Source organism: Macaca mulatta, chromosome X, assembly GCF_049350105.2.
Source record: "Macaca mulatta isolate MMU2019108-1 chromosome X, T2T-MMU8v2.0, whole genome shotgun sequence".
Classification (NCBI taxonomy): Eukaryota; Metazoa; Chordata; class Mammalia; order Primates; family Cercopithecidae; genus Macaca; species Macaca mulatta.
The window spans coordinates 109,617,283-109,642,062 of NC_133426.1; the positions used below are offsets into that span (position 1 = coordinate 109,617,283).

The following is a 24,780-nucleotide window of genomic DNA, read 5'->3' on the forward strand; positions in this document are numbered from 1 at the left end:
TCTGGGAAGGTAGGAGGCTAATGCAATCAGAGAGGACTTCAATGTGACTATCAATTGCCTATATACTATTTTATATGTTAACATGGGTACATAGAAAGTTCTCACATTCTATAAGTTTTGTATGTCTGAACTATTTTATAGCAAATACTGTTTCTATGAGCAAAAATTCTGACTTTTAAAAAGCTCCATGCTAATTTATAAATTGTGGAAAGCATAGTCAAGTCCAGAAATAAATAAATAATGTGTGACCCCCCCCCCTCCTATTCATTAATTTTTGATAATGTGTCCTTTTTGTATAGTTCCTCCCACTTTATTCTCTATGCGGGCATATTTCATATATAACAATTACCTATGGGTTTCATTTGTCTGGAGGCTCAACATTTCCTAAATATCATAAAACCAGTAATTAAGTATGCCAAAATATTGTACTCACTCTGACTCCAAGGCTCATGTCCCTAACCCCTGAGAATGTCAATTTTTTCCTGTGAAAGGGATGAGGCCAGATCAGGGGAGCTGACTTCTCATGGTCTTTTACACAAAGACAAATCTGCTATTGAGGGCCCAGGTCTCCTGATTTCAGTCTGTTGTACAGCAGATTCATCTTCATGTTCTGTTACTCTATGCTGCCTGCTTTCTGGTCCTCAAGGAGAGGCTGCTATTTCGGTGTCCAAATAGAAGGTGAAAGAAGATGGCACAAAAGAACATCAAATTGAAAGTAGTTTGCTTAGGATAATGGCCTCAAGCTCCATCCATGTTGCTGCAAAGGACATGATCTCATTCTTTTTTATGGATCTGTAGTATTCCATGGTGTATGTACCACATTTTCTTTATCCAGTCCACTGTTGATGGGCATCTAGGTTGATTCCATGTCTTTGCTATTGTGAATAGTGCTGTGACAAACATACACATGCATGTGTCTTTATAGTAGAACGATTTATATTCATTTGGGAATATACCCAGTAATGGGATTTCTGGGTTGAATGGTAGTTCTATTTTTAGTTGCTTGGGAAATCTCTAGACTACTTTGCACAGTGGCTGAACTAATATACATTCCTACCAGCAGTGTATAAGCATCCCCTTTTCACTGTTCCCTCACCAGCATCTGTTATTTTTTGACTTTTGAATAATAGACATTTTGACTGTTGTGAGATGGTGTCTTATTGTGATTTCGATTTGCATTTCCCTAATGATTAGTGATATTGAGCATTTTTTCGTATGCTTGTTGGTCATGTGTATATCTTCTTTTGAGTAGTGTCTGTTCATGTCCTTTGCCCATTTTTTTAATGGGATTGTTTTTCTGCTTGTTGATTTAGTTCCTTATAGATCCTGGATATTAGACCTTTGGAAGATGCATAGTTTACAAATGTTTTCTCCCATTCTGTAGGTTGTCTGTTTACTCTGTTGATAGTTTCTTTTGCTGTGCAGAAGCTCTTTAGTTTCATTAGGTCCTACTTGTCAATATTTGTTTTTACTACAATTGCTTTTGGTGTCTTCATCATGAAGTCTTTGCCAGGGCTGATGTCTAGAATGGTATTTCCTAAGTTTTCTTCTAGGGTATTTATCATTTTATGTTTTACATTTAAGTCTTTAATGCATTTTGAGTTGATTTTTGAAGGATAAAGGTCAAGTTTCAATCTCTGCGTATGTCTAGTCAGTTATCCTAGCACCATTTATTGAATAGGGAGTCCTTTTCCCATTGCTTGTTATTGTTAACTTTGTTGAAGATCAGATGGTTGTAGGTGTGTGGCTTTATTTCTGTGTTCTTTATTATGTTCCATTGGTCTGTGTGTCTGTTTTGTACCAGCACCATGCTGTTTTAATTACTATAGCCTTGTAGTATAGTTTGAAGTCAGGTAGTATGATGCCTCCATCTTTGTTCTTTTCACTTAAGATTGTTTTGGTTATTTGGGCTCTCTTTTGGTTCCAAGTGAATTTTAGAATTTTTATTCTAGTTTTGTGAAAAACATTGCTAGTACTTTAATAGAATAGCATAGAATCTGTAAATTGCTTTGGGCAGTATGACCATTTTAACAATATTGATTCTTCCTATCCATGAGCATGGAATGCTTTTTCACAATCTTAATTTTTAAGAGGGCAGAATTGAGAACAAAATTGATTTTAAAAGATAAAAAAGCACACCTAATAATAGTAAAGGTTAAAATTCACTGGGAATACATTATGTGTTAATACTTGTGTACCTAATCACACAACAAAAATGTAGTTTGTTTGTTTGGTTGGTTGGTTGGTTGGTATTTTTTTTTCTTTTCTTTTTTTTTTTTTTTTAGATGGAGTCTCACTCTGTCACCCAGGCTGGAGTGCAGTGGCTTAATCTCGGCTCACTGCAACCTCCGCCTCCCGGGTTCAATCAATTCTCTGCCTCAGCCTCCTGAGTAGCTGGGATTATAGGCGCCCGCCACTACGCCTAGGTAATTTAGTAGAGACCAAGACCATCTTGGCCAGGCTGGTCTTGAACTCCTGACCTCAGGTGAGCCACCCGCCTCAGCCTCCCAAAGTGTTGGGATTACAGGCATGAGCCACCACACCCGGCCAAAAATGTAATTTTATAGAGGAAAACTGCAGGAGCAGCAATGAGATATATGAAAAATCATACTAATACCTGAGGCTGTTAAGCTTGGGCCCAAATGCAAATACAGATTAAAATTGTAGAATGCAATGAGAATAATGAAAATAAAAACAGAGCATATCAGAATTTACAGCTAGAGCAGTGTTCAGATAATATTTTTATGCATTACATAGCTATATCAATAAAAAGGAATTAAACAATCAATTCAAAATGCCAGATAAAGAACCACAACATAAATTAAAAGAATGTAGTTGAAAGGAATAAAGGTTTAAACAGAAATGTACGGGTTGAAAAGGCAAACTACAGTAGAATTTATATGTAAAAGTAAGGAAGATTTATTTGAGAAGATATCAAAAACATGAAAAGTCACTGGGTAAATTATTCAAGAAAATTGAAGAAAACACAAATACACAATTTTGAAACAGGAAGGGTGACAAGGTCTTCAAAATAAAGGAAATTTCAAGTCTCTTAACTGAAAAATTTGCAGAATTCTATTCAAACATATTTGGAAACAGATGAAATAGTTAATTTTCTAGAAAAACACAAGTTACCCAGATTGGCCCCAAGAGACACAAAAAGTCTTGACAGACTAATTGCATACAAGACATAGTGAATTTGGTTAGATTATCTGCCATCAAAAAGCACCAGACCCAGATATTTCCCAAAGAGAATTCTAGCCAAACTTTCAAGGTTTGATAATACCAGTACTATTTAAAATAGTCCAAGGGCGTAGGGAATATATAAAACAATGAAGCAAGTACATAAAGTTGATTCTGAAACATGCCAAAAACTGCAGGAGAAATGAAATTACAGAATAATCTCATTACAGAGTATGAACTAATGTTCTTAAATAAAATATTGGTAAACAAAATGGACATAAAATATAGGTCATGACCTTATGGGGCTTTTACATATATAAAGGTGTTTCAATATCAATAAAACTATTACTATAATCTAGTATATTGATACAGCCAAGGAAATAATTATATGATTGCCTCCATATGCAGAAAGGTATTTAACAGCATTAGCATTCCACAAGACAAAAGATCCAGATTTTAAGCAAGTAAATTAGAAGATTTTTAAAAAATGCGGTGGAACCCACTTTAGATTAAATGAGACAAAACATTTCAGAGAGAGTTAAATTAATGAAAAATTAAATCAAAGAAATTACATTTAAAACTACAGTGAGATACCACCATACACCCACAAGAAATAAAAAAGATTGAAAATGCCAAGTATTGGTGAGGATGTGGAGCAGTGGACCTCTCAACACTGCTGGTGGGAATACAGATTGGAACACTTTGAAAAACTGTTTGGCAGTATCTAGTGAGCTGAACATACATATACCCTAACTCAGAAATGCCACTCAATCATATATGTCAAAGTGAAGTAAAAATAAATGTCCATCTAAAAGATATGTACAAGAACGTTCAAAGCACTGTTATTCATAGTAGGTCAAAGTTTGAAAAATATATAAACCTTCATACCAGATACATATATTGTGAAATATCCATACAGTCCAGGCACGGTGGCTCACGCTTGTAATCCCAGCACTTTGGGAGGCCAAGGTGGGCAAATCACGAGGTCAGGAATTCGAGACCAACCTGGCCAACACAGTTAAACCCCATCTCTACTAAAAATACAAAAATTAGCTCGGCATGGTGGTGGGCACCTGTATTCCCAGCTACTCGGGAGGCTGAGGCAGGAGAATAGCTTGAACCTAGGAGACAGAGGTTGCAGTGAGCCAAGATCACACCACTGCACTCCAGCCTGGACAGCAGAGCTGGACTCCGTCTCAAAAAAAAAAAGAAAAAGAGAAATATCCATACCATGTAATACCATCCATCAATGAAAATGACTATCTACAACTACAGACAACAAAATGTAAATCACATATATATTATGTTGGTTGAACACAGCCAGACACAGGAAAACACATGTTTTATGATTTCAGGAATTGTTTTTCTAACCTTCCAATAGTGTTTGGGGAAGGAGAGAAAAATCAACATTCAATATCTTTTAAACTTTTTTTTAATTTTTAATTTTTGTGGGTGATAGTAGGTGTATATATTTATGGGGTACATGAGATATTTTGATACATGCATGTAATGCATAATAGTCACATCATGGAAAATGGGGTGTCCATCCCCTCAAGCATTTATCCTTTATGTTACAAACAATCCAATTATATTATTTTAGTGATTTTAAAATGTATAATTAAATTATTATTGATTATAGTCACCCTGTAGTGCTATCAAATACTAGGCCTTATTCATTCATTCTATTTTTTGTACTCATTAACCATCCCCACCTCTTCCTCACCTCCCAGCCTCTACCCAGACTCTGGTAACCATCCTCCTCTCTATCTCCATGGGTTCAATTATTTTTTGAGTTTTAGTCCCACAAATAAGTGAGAACATGTGATATTTGTCTTTCTGTCCCTGGCTTACTTCACTTAATGTAATGACCACCTGTTCCATCCATGTTGTTGCAAATGACAGAATATCTTCATTTTTATGGCTGAATAGTACTCCATTGTGTATATGTACCACATTTTCTTTTTCCATTAATCTGTTGATGGGCACTTAGGTTGCTTCCAAATCTTGGCCATTATGAATAATGCTGCAACAAACATGGGAGTGAAGATACTCTTTGATATACCGATTTTCTTTCCTTTGGATGTATAGCCAGCAGTGGGATTGCTGGGTCATATGGCAGCTCTATTTTTAGATTTAGATTTTGAGGACCCTCCATACTGTTCTCCATAGTGGTTGTACTAATTTAGATTTCCACCAACAGTGTTTGAGGGTTCCCTTTTCTCCACAGCTTTGCCAGCATGTGTTATTGCCTGTCTTTTGGAGAAAGCCATTTTAACTGGAGTGAGATAATATCTCATTGTAGTTTTGTAGGAAGTGCAGAAAACTTGTTTTAGAGCTTTAACTTTGGGAAGAAGGAAAGAGAGAAAAAGAAGTGGAGGGAGGAAAGATATCCAATCCTGTGGCTGAATAGGTGGTGAGGGGTTAAAGGAAGAATTTTTTTAAATCTTCAATTTCTTGAAATTTCAGTAAGTTTAAAAGCTAATGTGAAGAACCCATTTCATCTCGTATTTAACCCTTGAATTTTCCTATATATTATTTTGTTTCTTACTCTCCTGTTTCCACTTTAGAGCTCATAAGATGTCTCCAGTGGACTAGTATATGTTTTGAGCTCAATATAAATATAGTTATTAGATAAGGAAGGAATGCACAATTGTGTGTCACAGAAATGCTAGTAATTTCTGGATTTTTGCCTCGCAGGGAGGTAGCAGGTGGCTGAAATCCTGGTGTGATGTGACTGGATCATGCATGATCTGAGGACCCTTGCCCTGTTGATTGGTGGACAGGTTCAGATTTTTCCTATGAACATATTAACATACCAAACTGTCCAGAAGCCGCTATTAAGCAAACACCATACTTTGCTTTCCTCATGCAGTCTATCACAGAGCTCTTCAGGTGAGTTCACAAATATGCTTGTCCTTCCAGTGTGAGGGAACTTGATCTGAGTCTGCTAAGAGGCATGATGTTGAATGACTCCTATGACCTTCTGATAATACCTAAGAATATAGAAAATTTTCTATCTCAAAAACTTTGAACTCAAGGCATATCAGAGAGATATTTGCTTCTTTCTTCTAGATGTTTGTGTTCTTATTAGGAGAAATAATGAGAAATGATTTTTCACAATGTCTTCTGAGCCCTGAGGCTCAGCCAGCCCCTACTGCTGTGTCTCAACATTTAAAGGCCATTGAAGTCTCGCTCCATTCCATATATTTTGGACGAGGTTTCTCATTTATGCCTGGGGACAGTTCTGTAATAATGGTATGGTCAGTTCCATTTAACAGATGACTAAACTCAGGCTCACAGAGTCTAAGTCACCTCCCTAGGTAAGTGGCAGGTTTGGAATGAGGTTCTATCCCTCACCCTCCCTAGAGGATCCTTAGCACCTCCCTTTTATAAATTGGGCTTCCAGGACTTGAGAAATGGTCATATTCCACTCTCCTGCTGTTGTGGCCCCAGAGGTGCTCACTCTACAACCTCTTGAGGTGATGAAGATGATAGAGGAGATAAAATCCCTATCAGCATCTAGTTTTTAGTTATTCTAAAGTTTTCTTCACTTTGTCTTCATGCCTCCTGGTCCCTGAATGATCTAATTTCCTTGGGGGCTGCCATTCCAAAGGGAGCATTCGACTTTTTCTTAAAAAAAAATGTATATATATGTGATCTGTAAAGTTTTTAAGTCATAATATTTTTGAAATTGAAAATCAATTTTGAAAGTAATAAAAAATATTAAGAATTATCTTAAAACATTAGAGAAAGTATTCACAAACTGTACCTTATATATAGGATTAGTATCCATAATTTGTGACACACACTAATGACAAAGATATTGGTAATTCATTTCAATAGAAAATTTACATAAAATAAACATGAACAATAATCTTGTTAAATATGCCAAAACCAGAGTACTAATAAAATGCAAATACTTAAAAATCCTGAGAATGTATATAAAGTGGGAAAAAATTGCAACAGAAGATGAGGACTGTGATTGCACTTTTGGAGAAGACTGTGTGTATCGGGTGAATGTGTTCATGTTCACCTCACCTACAGGGACACATCTGAAGTGTATGCAACGTCCTTAGAACAACAGATCCCTTGGGTCAGGCTGTTGATTGCGATTCTTGTTGTCAGAAGGTGACTCTGACTGCTATGTGGGGAATGGATTGGAAAGGGACAAGATAGGGAGTGGGGATAACCATTAGAAAAATATTGCAGAAGTCCAGGGAAGAGACACAGGTGGATGGGACCAGGGCTGCAGCTGTGTGCAGAGGGAGGAGTGAACCTGGACAGGGCGTGTTTGAAGGTAGGGCAGGCAGAAATTGAAGTGACTGTGCATGTAGGGTGCATGGGGATAAGGCACAGTCAAGGATTACCCCTCAGCTTTTTATATAGCCATGTGGAGAAATAGCACAGTTTTCTGAGAGCAATCCTTCCATGTGCTCTTGAGATATTCTCAAGGTAGTTAGTTAGGTCATCCAAATGTGTTTGTAGTGAAAGAAATTACTTAAAATGCATCAGTTGATGATTAAGATTCTGTTGTATTAAACTTTATTGAAGACACATGCAAACTGTCAAACTTTTAGAACTTGAAAAATCTCAACATGCAAACTCACATTTAATGAGCAGTTTGCTATGTGCCGACCACTGTTCTAAGGGCTTTCATGCCTCAACTCAAGTAATTCTCAAAACAACAACCCATGAGGTGGGGATAATTGTTTTCCCCATTGTACCTTAAAGACAACTGAAGTATAGAGTGGTTCTGTTACTCTCACAAGGTCACAGAGAGTCAGTTATGCTGATATCTCTGCAGTAGAATTTTTTAAATTATGGGATTCCTGACCAGGCACGGTGGCTCACGCCTGTAATCCCAGCACTTTGGGAGGCCGAGGCGGGCAGATCACGAGGTCAGGAGATCGAGACCATCCTGGCTAACACAGTGAAACCTCGTCTCTACTAAAAATACAAAAAATTAGCCAGGCGTGGAGGCGGGCACCTGTAGTCCCAGCTACTCGGGAGGCTGAGGCAGGAGATTGGAGTGAACCCCAGAGGCGAAGCCTGCAGTGAGCCGAGATCGCGCCACTGCACTCCAGCCTGGGCAACAGAGCGAGACTCTGTCTAAAAAAAAAACAAAAGATTATGGGATTCCTGACCAAAATGGCAAGGCAATATTTGTTTAAAAACATTTTGTCTTCTTAGGTCAGTATTATCCTTGTTTTGCAAATGAAGCATTTGACTTACTGCAAGGTGAAGCAAAAGTATTCAAAGTCCCACAAATTTAAGAAGCAGGGTTGGGCCCTAGTCTGTCTCCAGAACCGACACTCCTAACCAGTATACTTAGAAAAGAGGAAAAGACATTTGCCAAACCATGTCAGCCAATGGTGATTGATGGTAGACAGGACCATATGTTTTTGAGTGATAACTATCCTTCAGTAGCCTTTCTTCCATGTACCAGATGATATTTATTTAAGAAAAACAAACAAGATATAATTGTAAAAACAAGAGTATGATTATTTTTAAAAAGATAATAATCATCACAGTTAAGTTTTCCTTAGATAACCTGGCTGTTGAAATAATTCCTTGAACTTCCACAGTTAATTCTATTCCCTTTCAGGAACTCAGAGTGCTTTTACAAATGGAAATCACATTTATTCTAGTTTCTATCCTTCAACTGGTTGAAAGGCAGGGCTGGCCTGATTTCCTTTGATGGGTGAGGCCATTTCTCCTGGGGATGCACCAAAGAGTGGCATTTCTGAGTCATATGACATGTGTATCTTCAGCTCAGTGGATACTGTCAAACAGTTTTTCAATGTGGTTGTTCCAATCTATATTCCCACTAGCAGTGTTTAGACTTCTACTGCTTACATCCTCATCAACACTTGGTATTTTCTATCTTTTTCATTTTTCTCTTTCTGGTAAACATTTGGTAGTATCTCCTTGTGATTTTAATTTTACTTTCTCTTTAACTCTCCTTGAAGTGTTGTCTCTTAAAAGCTATCTGTTCTTTAAAAAAGAACCTTTCTATTTATTTGCTTACAAAACTGGATCTTTCATCCTTTGGAGAGTGCATTATGGATTTTGCTGATTGGATTCTTATTGTGTTGTTTATTAATTTCCTCTAGCCCCTCTTATTTTTTTTTTAATTGGTAATTAGATTTAGAAGTTTGATCAAATTCAGCTTATTCGGCCTGAGTACCTCAGAAGTGGTGTCCTTTATTACTAAAGTGTCAAATTAGTAGGCTTATTGGCTCTGGTTTTCTCTCCTCCTGTAACCTTGAAATTGATCACTGTATTTCAGTGTTGTCACCCTGATCCATCCATTATAAAATTTCCGGTAGCATTTCATCATAAAATATTTGAACCTCTGAATTAGGCCTAGGCCCCCAAAACCCATTTAATAAACTAATTAGATGTAGACATAGGAGTATGCAAGGAAACAAACTATGTGTATGACCTGTCCATCTTTTTGTAAACATATGAATATTTCAAAGAGAGTTGTGGTCATACTGTACTTATTGTTTCATTATCTAGTTTGAGGAAAATTTTGTTTCTGTTTATGCAAATTATGCCTTTTCATTGGAAGAAAGAGAGAATGCTCTCACCTGGTGCCCAGAGTCAGAATTGCAGAAATGGAAGTCAACCAACAGCTTGGAAAGGCGTAGGAGATTTGAAGGGAGTAAGGGAGGCACATGTATTCTATTGTATAGAACTGTAGAGAACAAAGCTTTCTGGAATTTCCTATATGCGTGTGTCCAGAGCAATGAATATGTGGGCATCATAAATATAATCAGTTCACAATTATAGTGTTTTTTGTTGTTAACATTTTGAACAATGAAACTTCCACATTTAAAACACTAGGGAATTGCAAATTTATAAAACAAATATCCTCTATCTCCCTCCAATGCAAATATACTGATTTATTAAATAAATGTTTTTAATATACTATTTTTGTACCACAGCATATGAACATGATTCTTAGTCAATAAATGTATTTCTACGCTATCATTTTGTGACTATGGTCACAGATTTTCCTGATTTACAAAACATTATCTTAATGACTTTGTCACATTATTAACATTTTTATTGTTTAAGCCATATGAAACATAATTGAAATATATATTAGAAATTAAAAATATTCTGTCCAAATCTTCTCCGTCTCCATAATACAAAGATGGCCTGTATTAATTTACTGGTATCTATTCTCCAGATCTTTTTCTGTCCATGTAGTGTACTAACTTATTTTTAGCCACACACATACCTATAAACCCATGTAGAGAGAGATAGATACATATATTTTCACAGTGGAACCATATACTGCATTATAATTTATGACTTTGCTGATTGACTAAATCGGATTCTTCTTCATTTTGTTTGTGTGTCTACAAGTGTTTTGGAGAGATTAATATTGGTGTTTATTGCATTGTCTCTTGTGTTTTGGAGAGATTAATATTGGTTTTTATTGCATTGTCTCTTGATATCATTGACCTATCTCTGTACTTTAAGAGTATTTCATACACAGAGGATAAAAACCTAGATTAAACATGCATACAGCATTTATATATTAACCTATAAAAACTACCTTATCTAACATTTGTAGTGTAACTTGCGTGTTTAACTTTAGTAGGTAGAATTGTGTCCCCCTCAAAACATGTCCCAATCCTAACCCACCCAAACTTTATTTAGAAATAGGGTCTTTGTAGATATAATTAAGTGAAAGATCTCCAGAAGTAAATATCCTGAATGTAGGTTGATGCCTAACTCCAATGACTGGTGTCTGTATAAAAGAAAGCAGAGGGAGATTTGACACACACAAGGAAGAAGGCCATGTGAAGATTGAGGTAGAGATTGGAGTTGTGCTGCCTCAAACCAAACAAAGGAGGAGCTGGAAGAGCTAAGAAAGGATTCTCCCCTAAAGCTTTTGGAGGCAGTGTGGTCCTGCGTACACCTTGGTTTTGTACTTTGGGCTTTGGTTTTGTACTTCTGAACCATGAGATAATGAAATTCTGTTGTTTAAATGTGCAAAGTTTGTGATAATTTGTTATGGTGGCCGTAGGAAACTATTCATTGGCCGATATCCTATTTTTCATATCTACAGTGATACTAATGCCAGTAAGATACGTAAAAAGAATTTTAAATGACTAACATTTCTTATGAATCATATGCTTTTAATGTATTGAGTCAGTCAGTGCTCATAACTGTTTTACAAGGTAGATACTGTGACTAATCCTTATTTTATAGATGAAAAACTGAATGACAGAGAGAATAAAGACTTTGTTTGATACTGCATAGTTAGGGAGTGGGACAGCTTGGATTTGTGTCCAGTACCTCATGCTCCAGAACCTGTCACAGATTTGTGTTAAGTTTAAAGAAGCAACTGGACAAGCATGCATATTTTATGAGTTCATTAAAAGCAATACTCAGTATGGTAATATATGTAAACAAAAAACTGAACCTAGTGACCAAAAGGGGGATTGTAACCTTGGCGAGATCATGTTCATTGCAATCCTGGGGACAGAAGCCACAGTGCAGTGGAGTAAAGAGTAAATGGGAAGTAATGTTAATAGAGAATGTAGAAAATGTAGACAATTTTTTGAAGGAGAAGGAAAAGACAGAGTCAAAGAGGGAGAGAGGGAGGGGAGGGGGAGGGCAAAGGAAAGGGAGAGGAAGGAAGAGAGAAGAGGGGAGAGGAGAAAAGAAAGATATCCTGGCCGGGCGCGGTGGCTCACGCCTGTAATCCCAGCACTTTGGGAGGCCGAGGCGGGCGGATCACAAGGTCAGGAGATCGAGACCACGGTGAAACCCCATCTCTACTAAAAATACAAAAAATTAGCCGGGCGCGGTTGTGGGCGCCTGTAGTCCCAGCTACCCGGGAGGCTGAGGCAGGAGAATGGCGTGAACCCGGGAGGCGGAGCTTGCAGTGAGCTGAGATCCGGCCACTGCACTCCAGCCTGGGCGACAGAGCGAGACTCCGTCTCAAAAAAAAAAAAAAAAGAAAGATATCCTGTGGCTGAATTGAATTGATGATATATTAGGCCATTCTTGCATTGCTATAAAGAAATGCCTAAGACTGGGTAATTTATAAAGAATAGATGTTTAATTGGCTCATGGTTCTGCAGGCTTACAAACATGGCACCGGCATCTATTTAGCTTCTGAGAGGGCCTCAGGGAGCTTTTACTCATGATGGAACCTGAAGCTGAAGTATGTATGTCATATGATGAAAGCAGGAGAGAGAGAGTGGCGGGGGCGGGGTGGGGGAGTGCCACACACTTAACCAGATCTCAGGAGAACTCACTATCACCAGGACAGTACCAAGCCTTGAGGGATCTGCCCCCATGACCCAAACACCTCCCACCAGACCCAACCTCCAACATTAGGGATTAGAATTCCACATGAAATTTGGCAGGGACATATATTCAAACTGTATCAGGTGATGAGGAACAAAAAAGGATATTTAAAACAATTCTTTGGAATTTGAGAAAGTTTAAAGTTAATTTGAAGAAACCATCTCCTCTCAAATGTGAGCCACGAAGTTACCCATATATTCATTTGAATTCTTACCCTCTTTCCACTTTAGTTAGACACCTCCAGTAGACTAGTATGCTTTTAAAGCTCAATACACATTTAGTTATTACCTAATGAAAGAATAGAAAATTGTGTTATAGAAATTCTTGTAATTCCTAGATTTCTGTGATGTAACTAGATACTGTGTGATCTGAGAACCTTGCACTGTTTACTGCAAAATGGGTCTACAATATTCCTATAAACATATTAAAATACTGAGCAGTGCTGGAGCACTCATTAGACAATCGCCACTCCTTGTGTCCGTGATGTGATCTGTCATGGAACTCACCAGGTGAGTTCACAAACACGCCTGCCTTTCCACCATGGGGAAGTGGATTTGGGTCTGCTCAGAGGCATGATGTTGAATAGCTCTTGTGAACTTTCCAAGCACCTAAGAATGCAGAGACCTTTGGTCTCTAAAACTTTGAAATTAAGGCATTTGAGAGAGAGATTTGCTTGTTCTTCACAATGTTTGTGTTGTCATTAGGAGAAACAATGAGGAGTGATTTTTCATGATGACTACCTTAGCCTTGAGGCTCAGCCAGTCCCTCATGCTGTGTACCAATACTTAAAGGCCACTCCCTGCTGTATATTCTCAACAGATTTTCTCATTTACCCCTCAGGACTGCTCTGTAAGGTTGATATGGTCAATCCCATTTCACAGCTAACCAAGCTCAGGCTCACAGAGCCTGAATCACTTTTCCAAGTAGGTGGCAGGATTGGAATGAGGTTCCATCCCTCACCTTCCCTAGAGGACCCTGATCACCCCCTTTTAGAAGATGGGTTTCCAGGGCTTGATAAATGGTCAGATTCCACTCCCCTGTTATTGTGGTCCCATGGCTTCCCACTCAACAACTCCTCTGAAGATGACAAGGGAAGCAAAATCCTGTGCTTTGTGCCATGAGATCTGGGTGTAGGGCTACATAAGAGGGCTGATGCCTAAAGTGGCAAGTGGGCTTAGGCAGAAGCTTAGGTGTTGGCCTTGGGACAGGTGAGCTAGAGAGAAGGAAAGAAACATGCACTAAATTACCGTAAGCAAATGCACTTTACACCTCATCTCCTTTAATCTTAACTGCTATCCAAGGTCATTATGACCATTATTCAAATTAGGCTGCTGCCTTTGGAGGAGTTTATGTAAATCAGGGAGACAACTTTGTTGTTTCCTGATCAGCACAAACTCCGTAATACTCTAAACTTTTATCATTTTCTCTTCATTATTCCAGGGCCCTGAATGCTCTAATCTCCCTCCAGGCTGACAGTACCTGCTCCCCAGGTGTTTTTCAATGTTTTTTCTTTTGAAATTTAAGATCTGTATAATTTTAAAGTCAAATTTTGAAGTTTAATTGGGTTAGTATCCATGATTTGTGAAACATAGTAACAAAATGGCAACTATTTCAACAGAGAATTTAAATGAAATGTACATGAACAATAAACATACTAAAATATGCCAACCCCTCAAGAACTAATAAAATGCATTTTAAAATCTTGAGAATTTATAATGACAAGATACAAATAAGTACCGTGATTGCACTTTTGGAGAAGACAACATGTGTGTGTAGGTAAACGTGTTGATGTGCACCTCACCTACAGGGACATGTCAGGAGAGTATGCACCATCCTAGGAACAGCAGACCCCTTGGGGTTAAGGAGTGGGAGTTGACCAGTGAGAGCTCAGGTTAATTTTGATTTATCAGTATGCTCTTGTATACTGTTTGAAAATTGGATTTGGGAATAAAAGTATTTTGATGAAAATTTGAACACACAAAATACTTTGGAACAAATTGTCAAAGTTAAGGTGTACATAATTTTCATTAATTTGAAAAAGCATTCATTATATTCTATTTTATTGTGAAAGAAGTAAATAACAAGTCTAATTGACAGAGGTTTTGTGTGTGTGTGAGTGTGTGTGTGTGTCCTCTAGCTCTACCACCCCAAATACACAATCATGGATGCAACTTTAGTTGCAGAGGGAATTGGAACCAATATCAGTTTCATATATTCTGGAACATGATGGATACATGGAAATCGCTACTATTAGGTGAATAATTCCGGAAAACTGTGGCTGGTACCTTGGAGCTAACCTCCAACCTCCATCCCTCCCTCTTCCTGAGTCCCCGGTTTGAGATTATCAGAGCTGCGTTTCTGTCTCTGGCCACTAGAAGGCATCACAGCTATCTCTGTTTTTGTACATTTTGCAGAGTAACATGTTTCAAAATAACTTGTTTACTTTGGTTCTAGTTCTGTTTGGAAAATTCACATGTATATTAAAGCAGGTGCATTTGCTGTTGACCCCCAAGTCTACATCGCATTCACTGATTTATCATCTCTTCCCTTCTCAGGGTAGGTTGAATTGTCCATACTGTCAGAGGGGGAGGGGGTGGAGACGGGGGGGCGGGGTGTCCCTCCCAGAGAGCAAGGCATTCACTCTCCATAACTCTATCCCTGTACAGGCTTCTCAGACCTTCTCACACTCTCTCTCAGTCTTCCTCTCTCCAGGACACTATAGACACAGTTCCCCAGATGCTGCTCTACTGCCTCCACCTCTCTCGGTCACCTTTCTACAGCCTTGTCACTGCTACCTGGTGTTTCATTGTATGGATGCCCTGGAACATATGTTTTTACATTTACACCGATCAGTTTTTTTCTTACCAGCATGGGGAACTGGATTTGTGTCTTCTTGGAGGCATGATGTTGAACAGTTTTTGTGAGATTATGAAACACACAAGAATGTAGAGAACTCCATCTCTAAAACTCTGAAATCAAGGTGTATCAGGGAGATTTGCCTTCTTTATATGGATATCTGTGTTTTCATTAGGAGAAACAATGAGTAATGATTTTTCACGATGCCTGCCTTGGCCTTGAGGCTCAGCCAACCCCTACTGCTATGTCTCAACATTTAAAGGGCCATTGAAGTCTCCCACTGCATGCCATATACTCTGGACAGGTTTTCCCATTTATGCCTGGGAACAACTCCGTCAGGATGGTATGGTCAGTCCCATTTCACAGATGACCAAGCTCAGGCTCACAGAACCTAAGTCGCCTCTTCAGGTAAGTGGCAGGATTAGAAAGAGATTGTATCCCTCATCCTCCCTAGAGGACCCTGAGCACCTCCCTTTTAGAAGATGGGCTTCCATGGCCGGGCGCGGTGGCTCAAGCCTGTAATCCCAGCACTTTGGGAGGCCGAGACGGGCGGATCACGAGGTCAAGAGATCGAGACCATCCTGGCTAACACAGTGAAACCCCGTCTCTACTAAAAAATACAAAAAACTAGCCGGGCGAGGTGGTGGGCATCTGTAGTCCCAGCTACTCGGGAGGCTGAGGCAGGAGAATGGCGTAAACCCAGGAGGCGGAGCTTGCAGTGAGCTGAGATCCGGCCACTGCACTCCAGCCCGGGTGACAGAGTGAGACTCTGTCTCAAAAAAAAAAAAAAAAAAGAAGAAGATGGGCTTCCAGGGCTCGAGAAATGGTCAGATTCCACCATTCAGATCATGGCAATGTTTTTAGGGGAGTTTGTGTAAATTAGGGAGATAACTTTGTTATTGTTTGTTTTGTATTGATGCATACTTAGAATGCTTCTCATTTTTTCCTTTTTAAAAAGATTTCAGCAATGCTGTAGCAAATAACCTCTTACCTGGATATTTTGTACATGTGAAAAATGTTTCATCCATTACATGCTTAAACATCTATCCTTTGGGGCTTGATTTCGGTAATTTAAACTCCCTTATATGTGTCTGAGCATTCTCATTTCTTTAACCATCTTTGTACCCGTTGTTACAATATTTAAATGTATTTATAACTGATAAGTGTGTTTCCATTTCCTTGATGTATTTGGTCCCTCATCCCGCCCCCATACCCAGACACACACAGAACCACTTTTTACCTTTTTCTTTTGCAAATTAAAAAAAAAATTCTTATTCAGCTTTTTCTACATTTAAATTTTGTCAAACGATAGATGATAAAAGTGTATTTAGATGGTTTCATTTGCATTCCTTAATGTATTAGTGAGCTAGAATGCATTTTCTTATGATTATTGGCCATTTGCGTTTTGTCATCCATGAACCATTTACATATTTTGTCAGTTTTGCTGTTTTGTTATAGGAGCTGTACATGTGTTAAATCTAAAACCCTTCACTGATGGATGCATGTGTTATTTCAACACATCTTTCTTGGGTGAATATTATTTATGAGACACTCTAGCAAAATCCATATCCTAGATGTCTCTGAGATCTTGACTCTTATATTTATGGGAGATGTCCACCTGCAGCAAGAAAAGTATTAGTGCCCATGCAAACATGCGTGGCTTGTCAAGGATCACATACACAGACAGTTCACACTTACTCCTAAACCCTGCATGGCCACAGAGTAAAAAGGATGTGTGGTGCATTATATGAGGAGAGCCCTGGCTCAGGATTGTGATTTCTGTGATCTCTACACTAACAGCAAGATTTTTAAAAATTACATAACATTTCTGAGTTTGCCTTTTCTCATTTGTAAAATGGAAACAATCATAGCTACCAAAGACAATTGTTCTGACAAGTAAAAGAACAAATTATTTTAAGCGTCATACACAGCGTAGGGTTCATACGGTACTCAACACATCTTAGTCCCCTTCCTATTTCATACCTGTCCTTACTTTAAAGGAGAGTCCTTTGACGTAATCCAAACGGCATCGTTACATAACGATCACATGGCAATGTTAAGAGAAATGTAAGGTTTCAATGATGAATTAACTGCTGTGTCTCTACTCTGTTTTGGATAAGAAAAAGTAAAACAATCGCTGAAGCAGTTTCCCAGGGTTTGTAAAAGAAAACCATCAAAGCCACCACCTCATTTCGCTTTATTTCATAAACTTCGCCATCCCATTTTTTATGTTCTATGTTAATTTCTCAAGAAAAATAGGCCCGGCACCGCCTCTGCGTGCAACCCTGCTGGTCTGGCCCAGGCGCGGGGCGGGGCCAGCATGATGAGCGCCCCAGGCAGCCCCGACCAGGCCTACGACTTCCTGCTCAAGTTCCTGCTGGTGGGCGACAGCGACGTGGGCAAGGGTGAGATCCTGGAGAGCCTGCAGGACGGCACGGCCGAGTCCCCATACAGCCACCTGGGGGGAATCGACTACAAGACGACCACCATCCTGCTGGACGGCCAGCGGGTGAAGCTGAAGCTCTGGGATACGTCGGGGCAGGGAAGATTTTGTACCATATTCCGCTCCTACTCTCGTGGTGCACAAGGAGTGATCCTGGTCTACGACATTGCAAACCGCTGGTCTTTCGAGGGTATGGATCGATGGATTAAGAAGATCGATGAGCATGCCCCTGGTGTCCCTAAAATCCTGGTGGGGAATCGCCTACATCTGGCATTCAAGAGGCAGGTGCCCAGGGAGCAGGCCCAGGCCTATGCTGAGCGCCTGGGCGTGACCTTCTTTGAGGTCAGCCCTCTATGTAATTTCAACATCATAGAGTCTTTCACGGAGCTGGCCAGGATCGTGCTGCTGCGGCACAGGTTGAACTGGCTCGGGAGGCCGAGCAAGGTACTGAGCTTGCAAGACCTCTGCTGCCGCACCATCGTGTCTTGCACGCCTGTGCATCTGGTAGACAAGCTCCCGCTCCCCATTGCCTTAAGAAGCCACCTCAAGTCCTTCTCCATGGCTAAGGGCCTGAATGCCAGGATGATGCGAGGCCTCTCCTACTCCCTCACCACCAGCTCCACCCACAAAAGGAGCAGCCTCTGCAAAGTGAAGATCGTCTGCCCACCCCAGAGCCCACCCAAAAACTGCACCAGAAACAACTGCAAAATTTCTTAAGGAAGGCACCAAAAGGAAACAAGCTGGAATCGCTCCAGGAAGAACTCTGGTTACACCTGGAAGAGGGAAGATGCATTCCAGATTCAAAGAAATAACGTTTTCAGTTTCTCATGGGAACAGTGCTGCTTGGGAATGTGTGTGATGCCTTCTGTCGATAAAAGCACTTTATGCAGTTTGACTTTGAATTTCTACATGGATGTGCATGTGTTTATAAAGGGAAAATTAGTACTCTGCTCAACTCTTGATAACATGAAATTTTGAATGTTACTTATAATCACACTGCATCTTTTTCCTTAACTGCTTTTGTAAGAATGGTGATATGGCAGTGATGAGTATAAATTCAAGGAAATTTGAGATGCAATGATAGTGAGATCATTCTGAGTCATTGATATTACAAGAGGGGCCTTTTTGTATACTTCCTTTTTGATGTCAAAGCACCAATTTATAAAACACTGCAGATGCATATAGAGATTATATGTAACAGATCTGTCCAGTTTGTGCACGAAATGGATTTGATAAAGTTTTTGCTATGTTATTTTACTACATTTGGGGATTAATAAGTGATTTATATGTGTGTTTTTCTGTAAATTTACTTTTTTGTACAAGATGTTTTACAAGATATGAAGCTAAGGGAAGAAAATGCCAAAGATATCTCTAGTTATGTTGAACATAGCCAACATGGTTTCAATGGGTCAGTAAGAAAAAAGCCATTTCAGTAAGGAATGAAATAAGTACTTATTTAAGAAAATGTTTCTTAACAATAAAAAGTATATATTTTTATCTTTTGCTAAAATGAAAAGAAAAAGAAAAATATGTATAATGTAACCCTGCAAGATGAGGCTTTGCAGAAAAACAATGCAATAGAACATGGGGGGCCAGGCCCATTATAAGGCCTTAGGTGAGTCATTTCCCCTGTGCTGGCCAGTTTTGGTTAACACCTCTCAGATCTATATAGAGGTTAATGAGATCACATCTGAGAAAGCACTTCTGAGACCTTAGATGGGAAGGAAGGAGAAGTGATTTCCATGTAATTACTTTCCGATTCACACTGTGGATTATTATAGTAATCAATATTGGATAAACTGATTAAATGTAAGTCCTTGTACTCTTTTGTAATTGAATGACCATTTATTTGTGCATTGTCATAGGGTGGTTGTAACATAAAGTCCCACAGAAGGGCAGTATCTCTGGCCTCAGGGAGCCATGGGGACTCACCCTTCCTGAACGCTGGTACTTTTCTATCTCATGAATTTCTCACAACATTCCTGGGAGGTAGAGGATATAATCTCTACACCATCCTGTAGCTGAAGAAACAGTGATGTTTGCAGGTTAAGCAATCTGGCTGGGGAGCATCCTGCCACTAAGTGGAAAAGCAGAGACCTGCACCCTATATGCCCCCAGGCAGACTGATGCTGAGCTGCACATCACACCATAACCAAGTAAATCTTGCTTTCCTGCTGACCCAGGTCACTACTGAAATCTGTATCTTCAGCTCTGAAGCCAAGCTCCCAGTTCTGTCTCTCTTCTGAAAGACAGAGAGCCTTGTCAGACCTAAGTTTCCTACTCTGTAGTCAAGGGAGTGTGTCTGGGCCAGTACTTTAGAAACTGGAGTCTGCAGACAGTTCCTGTGTCAGGAAGAATATGCACTCTCAGAGGGGCAGGGGTCATGCTGAGGGTGAATACTTGAAGGAGCAGTCCCCAAACACATGCAGATGGGGGATACATAGAGTCTTTAATAGAAATTACCAAATCAACCTGGAAAGAGGTTGTACTAAGTGACATCCCCACCACCAATATGAAACAGGGTAGACTTCCCTGCATGCCCACCTTACTGGAATCCTGAATGGTTTCTTTTTATATTTGGATGACATGACAGGTGGAAATTCTTTCATTGTCATTATATTTAATTTGATGTTCAGATAACTTTAAAAATTCCCTAGTATACAAAATGATCTGATAATAATCATTGCATTATATTTTTATTGCAAAATGGTCCATTTTCATATGTAGCCTAAAAACAATGAGCAACAGGCACATGAGCCTGCACGTTCTAGAGCTACTGCTGGCATTACATTTCCAGGGTGTGTGTGTGGCCTCTGGGTGCTTCTAATGACACTGTTTTCATAGAAGGGGATTAAGAATGTCTCTCCATGACATTGGTTGAGTTCAAGTTCGGAGAGGATCTGGATCTGCACTTTGTGGATTCTTTTTGAATGACACAAGAGCTGGACCACAACACGCCTCTGAGCAGGCTGTAATCTTTTCCCCATTGTGGAAAGCAAGCCTGTCTGAGACCTCACCTGTTCAAGTCAGGGTGGATCACTCCAGGATGTAAGGTGTGGAAGTCGGCCTAAATCTGCTTCTGAACACTGAAGCTGGGTGCTCCCATCTTGCTGCCATCAGTTGCAGAGACCTGCAAAACTGCCTGCTCTCAGCCACCAATGCCACAGATTCAGTCACCTGTGTGAGAACTCTGTCCTGAGAGAGAAAATACCATAAATTACCAGCAGCTGTTTGACATATCTTCCTTCCATCCATCCATCCATCCTTCCATCCATCCATCCATCCATCCATCCCTCCCTCCCTCCCTCCCTACAGTTAATAGACATTAAGGCCAAACTCTACACAATCCCTTTTGTGAAGTTTTAGCTTCCCCAGAATAGAAAGAAGAAAGTGAAGTGTGGAAATAGGGGCGTGATGAATTCAGTTTGTAGATCTAAAAAGAGATGGCCCCTTCCTCTTAATATTCAATGTGACAGAGTCTCTTATCATTGATAATTTTAAAACATAATTTAATACCCTGGACCCCTCTTTACATCCACAGTTACAGTTCTCTTTACATATATTCTCTCCATTGCAACCAAAGTTCTATGAAGAATTCTCAATACTCAACTCACATTCCTCCACCTCAGTCCTCATTGCTCATCTAATGGTGCTTTGTTCCCCCACCCCGCCACTGAAATGCAACCCGCCAAGGTCTATAGCCACTTCTTTTTTCACATTTATAGATCAAGAATGTTGAAATAAACATCCTAATGTTTTCATCTGTATAATATTATTTCAGAAGTTTTCTTATGCAGGTACTTATAAATTTATTCAGAAATGTATGTATTTATATACTTATCTTCAAAAGATAAGGTTCATCCTACATTTAATATAACTTGCTTGTTTCACTGAGAACATACCTCAAAGTTTATTGATTATGAATAAACATGAGTCTATCCCATAGCGATAGTAGAGATACTAATGGCCAGTAAAGACAGAAGAAAAGAAGTTAAAATGGCTAAAACATATTCTTTGCCAAGTCCTTTTTAGGCATTGAGTCAATTTTCAGAGCACCCTTCCAAGGTAGAAACTGTTACTAATTCCCATTTCGTAGATGAAAATCTGAAGTACAGAGTGAGTAAAGACTGCCTGAGACCACACAGTTAGGGAGAGGGACAGCTTAGATTTGTGTCGAGTACATCATGCTCCAAAGCCTGGGAGACTGTCAAAGCTCCGTTGCTAGGTGAAAGAAGCAGTCTGCGCAAGCATGCATACTTTGGGAGGTTACTAAAATGAATACTTTGTATATTAATATATTTATATGAAAAACTAGATGAGAAAAATGAGAAAAGGTGGATGATTATGACCTTGGTGAGAGGACATTCATTGCAATCATATAGACAGAAGATATAGTACAGTGGGATAAGCAATCAAAGGGAAATGAGGAATGTAGAAAACCCTTTTCCAAAATTTGAATTTAAAGGTTATACGTGCGTGTGTGTGTGTGTATATATATATATACACACACATATCATATAAACATTTAGTATCTGGCAAATGAAAGAATGGATAATTGTGTGTCAAAGGTATGCCAGTAGTGCTAAGATTTTTGTCCCTCAAGGAGGCAGCAGGTGGCTGAAATGCTGGTTGCTGTGGCCGGCTAATGCATGACCTGAGGACCTGTGCACAAGTGGCTACAGGACAGGTCCAGAATTTTTCTATAAATATATCAACATAGCAAGTAGCCCAGTAGCAGCCTCTGGGCAAACACCAAACCTTGCGTCCCTGGTGCTATCTATCTCTGAGCTTGCCAGGTGAGTTCCCAGTCATGCCTATCTTGCACACTGCCCCCACCTACAACCTGGGAAGCTGGATTTGGGTGTGCTTAGAAGCATGATGTTGAGTAGCTTCTATAAGACAATGAAATACTTCAAAATGCAGAATCCTTTCTTTCTCTAAAACTTTGAACTTAATGCATATTACAGAGATATTTGCTTCCTTCAACTAGATGTTTGTGTTCCCATGAGAAGAAATAATTAGATGTTTCCCTGGGGTCCTACAAATGTGAGCAATAAATATAATTTGTTTGTTTTTCTTTTGGAGTATTTTCATTAGATCTAGATACTTCTATGTTTGTCTTGATTGACTCTATTACATTATTTTATTTGACCTTCAAATAGTTTTATCTTCGTGAAGTGGGAGCCCCTCTAGTTTGGCTTCTGGTCTTTTTGACATGTCTTCTGGTATGTTAGTTGGGTCCAGAGTCATCAGCTACAGTTCCTACTCAGACCTGGAATAAATCATTTCTCCAAATAACCTGATTCCTTTTAATGGGAAATGTTTTTAGTAAATTCAATCTGGAGACTAGGGTTGCTCATTGCTATTAGATTGGTCATTGTTTCTTGTCCTTTTCTGTGCATGGATCCAGCAAATATGTATTATGTTTTTCAGGGAATACACATGATTGTCTTCCATCCTGGGCTGTTCCTCCATCCCTTACATGCAGTCATTTTGATCAATTTTTTTTGAGACAGGGTCTCATTCTGTCACCCAGGCCAGAATGCAGTGGCACAATCACAGCTCACTGCAGCCTCTCCACTCCCCAGGCTCAAGAAATTCTTCCATTTCAGCCTCTGCAGTAGCTGGGATCACAGGCATGCATCACGACACCCAGCTATGTTTTTCTTTTCAATTTTTAGTAGAGAGGCGGTCTTGCTATGTTGCCCAGGCTATTGATCAATTTTTGTTTTAACATTCAAATTTATAATATTATAACCAAATGTAATATTTATATTAGACTTCTCCTATTTCATAGGTGGCATATTCTACATTAGTGGAGTCCAGGAGAATTTCTGTAGAGGTGAACATATTCTGTGTCTACACTGTCAAATACAGTAGCCACTAGCTACCTGTGGCATTGAATATATGAAATGCGGTGAATGCAACTGAGGAACTAAATTTTTAGTTTTATCTAAAATAAAATATATCTAAAATACCTTGTTTAAATAACCACATGTGGTCAGTGCCTACCATATTGAACAGCAACAGCTCCTCACATTTTTCTGTGCCTTGCTTCTTTCACTTAATAGTATATCTTGAAAATCATTACATGGCAGTAGAGAAAGAGAGTCCTCCTTGCTTGGTATACGTGCATTGTACTCTAACATGTAGATGCACCTTATTCAGTCAATCCCCTATTGGTGGACATTTGTCTTATTTATAGTCTTGTCCTATTACAAATTGTTCTTCTAGGAATGACCTTGTTCTTCTGCCTTTTTGTCTTTTTGAAATGTATGTTTGGGATAGATTCTTAGAATAGAGATTGCTGGTTCCTGGAGAAAACACCTGTACCTCATAAAATAGAAAGGGAACAGGGAGTCCAGCCTGACTGGAGTGAAGAGTGGGGGCCTCCCAGGGGAGCGGACAGGGCTCTGAGATAACTGACTGGGCACTCCAGGTCTGAGGCCATCCAGATTTAGGACTGATTGTGGAAAAACACATTTGCTTCGGTGAGATGCTGCATGTCACCTTTACACCCTGAAATTACACAAATTTGGTGAGAACAGAAGTGTCCTGAAGACCTCTCACAGGTCCATGGGCGCAGGAAGGAGACAGGAACACTGAAAATAGTGAAGTGGTTGATGTCAGTGCCCTAAGCCTTCATTAAAGTGAGAAGCAAATGTCAAGAGGAAGGATTTACCACTAATTGGGTCCTCAGGCTGTCTGGAAATCATACACCCACTATAGTTTCTCTCTGACCCCAGGTCCAATGGTCTCCCATCTGCCAGCATGTTTATGCCTTCCTCCTGGAGGCACATTCTTAGCCAGAACACTCTCTCCAGGAGGTCACACTTTCCATGCTTTCATTTGTTTTCTCCTTGTATCCTCCCTGAGATTTTTCATGAGGCTTTTCTCTGTTGCCTCAGCTCCTTTCATCAACTCAGTGAGTTGTGTCACAACTCGACACTGCTCTGACAAGT

The 24,780-nt window shown here is 39.5% G+C and overlaps 1 protein-coding gene across 32 annotated transcripts in view; it reads left to right on the forward strand.

Annotated features, from left to right (window-relative positions):
• The window catches only part of RAB40AL (RAB40A, member RAS oncogene family-like), a 218,273-nt gene that overhangs the window by 137,102 nt on the left and 56,391 nt on the right, over positions 1 to 24,780 (forward strand). For 26 of the 32 annotated variants that reach the window (XM_077987503.1, XM_077987490.1, XM_077987489.1 and 23 more), the window contains one exon: positions 17,627 to 19,638. The exons of 1 other annotated variant lie outside the window; for it this stretch is intronic. In XM_077987503.1, the coding sequence (XP_077843629.1) occupies positions 17,696 to 18,535 (840 nt within the window). In that variant the 5' untranslated portion in view covers positions 17,627 to 17,695 and the 3' untranslated portion in view covers positions 18,536 to 19,638. Of the gene's footprint in view, positions 1 to 5,880; positions 6,076 to 17,626; positions 19,639 to 24,780 lie in introns of those variants that run through there. 5 more of the 32 variants (XM_077987509.1, XM_077987517.1, XM_077987504.1 and 2 more) reach the window with 3 other exon arrangements.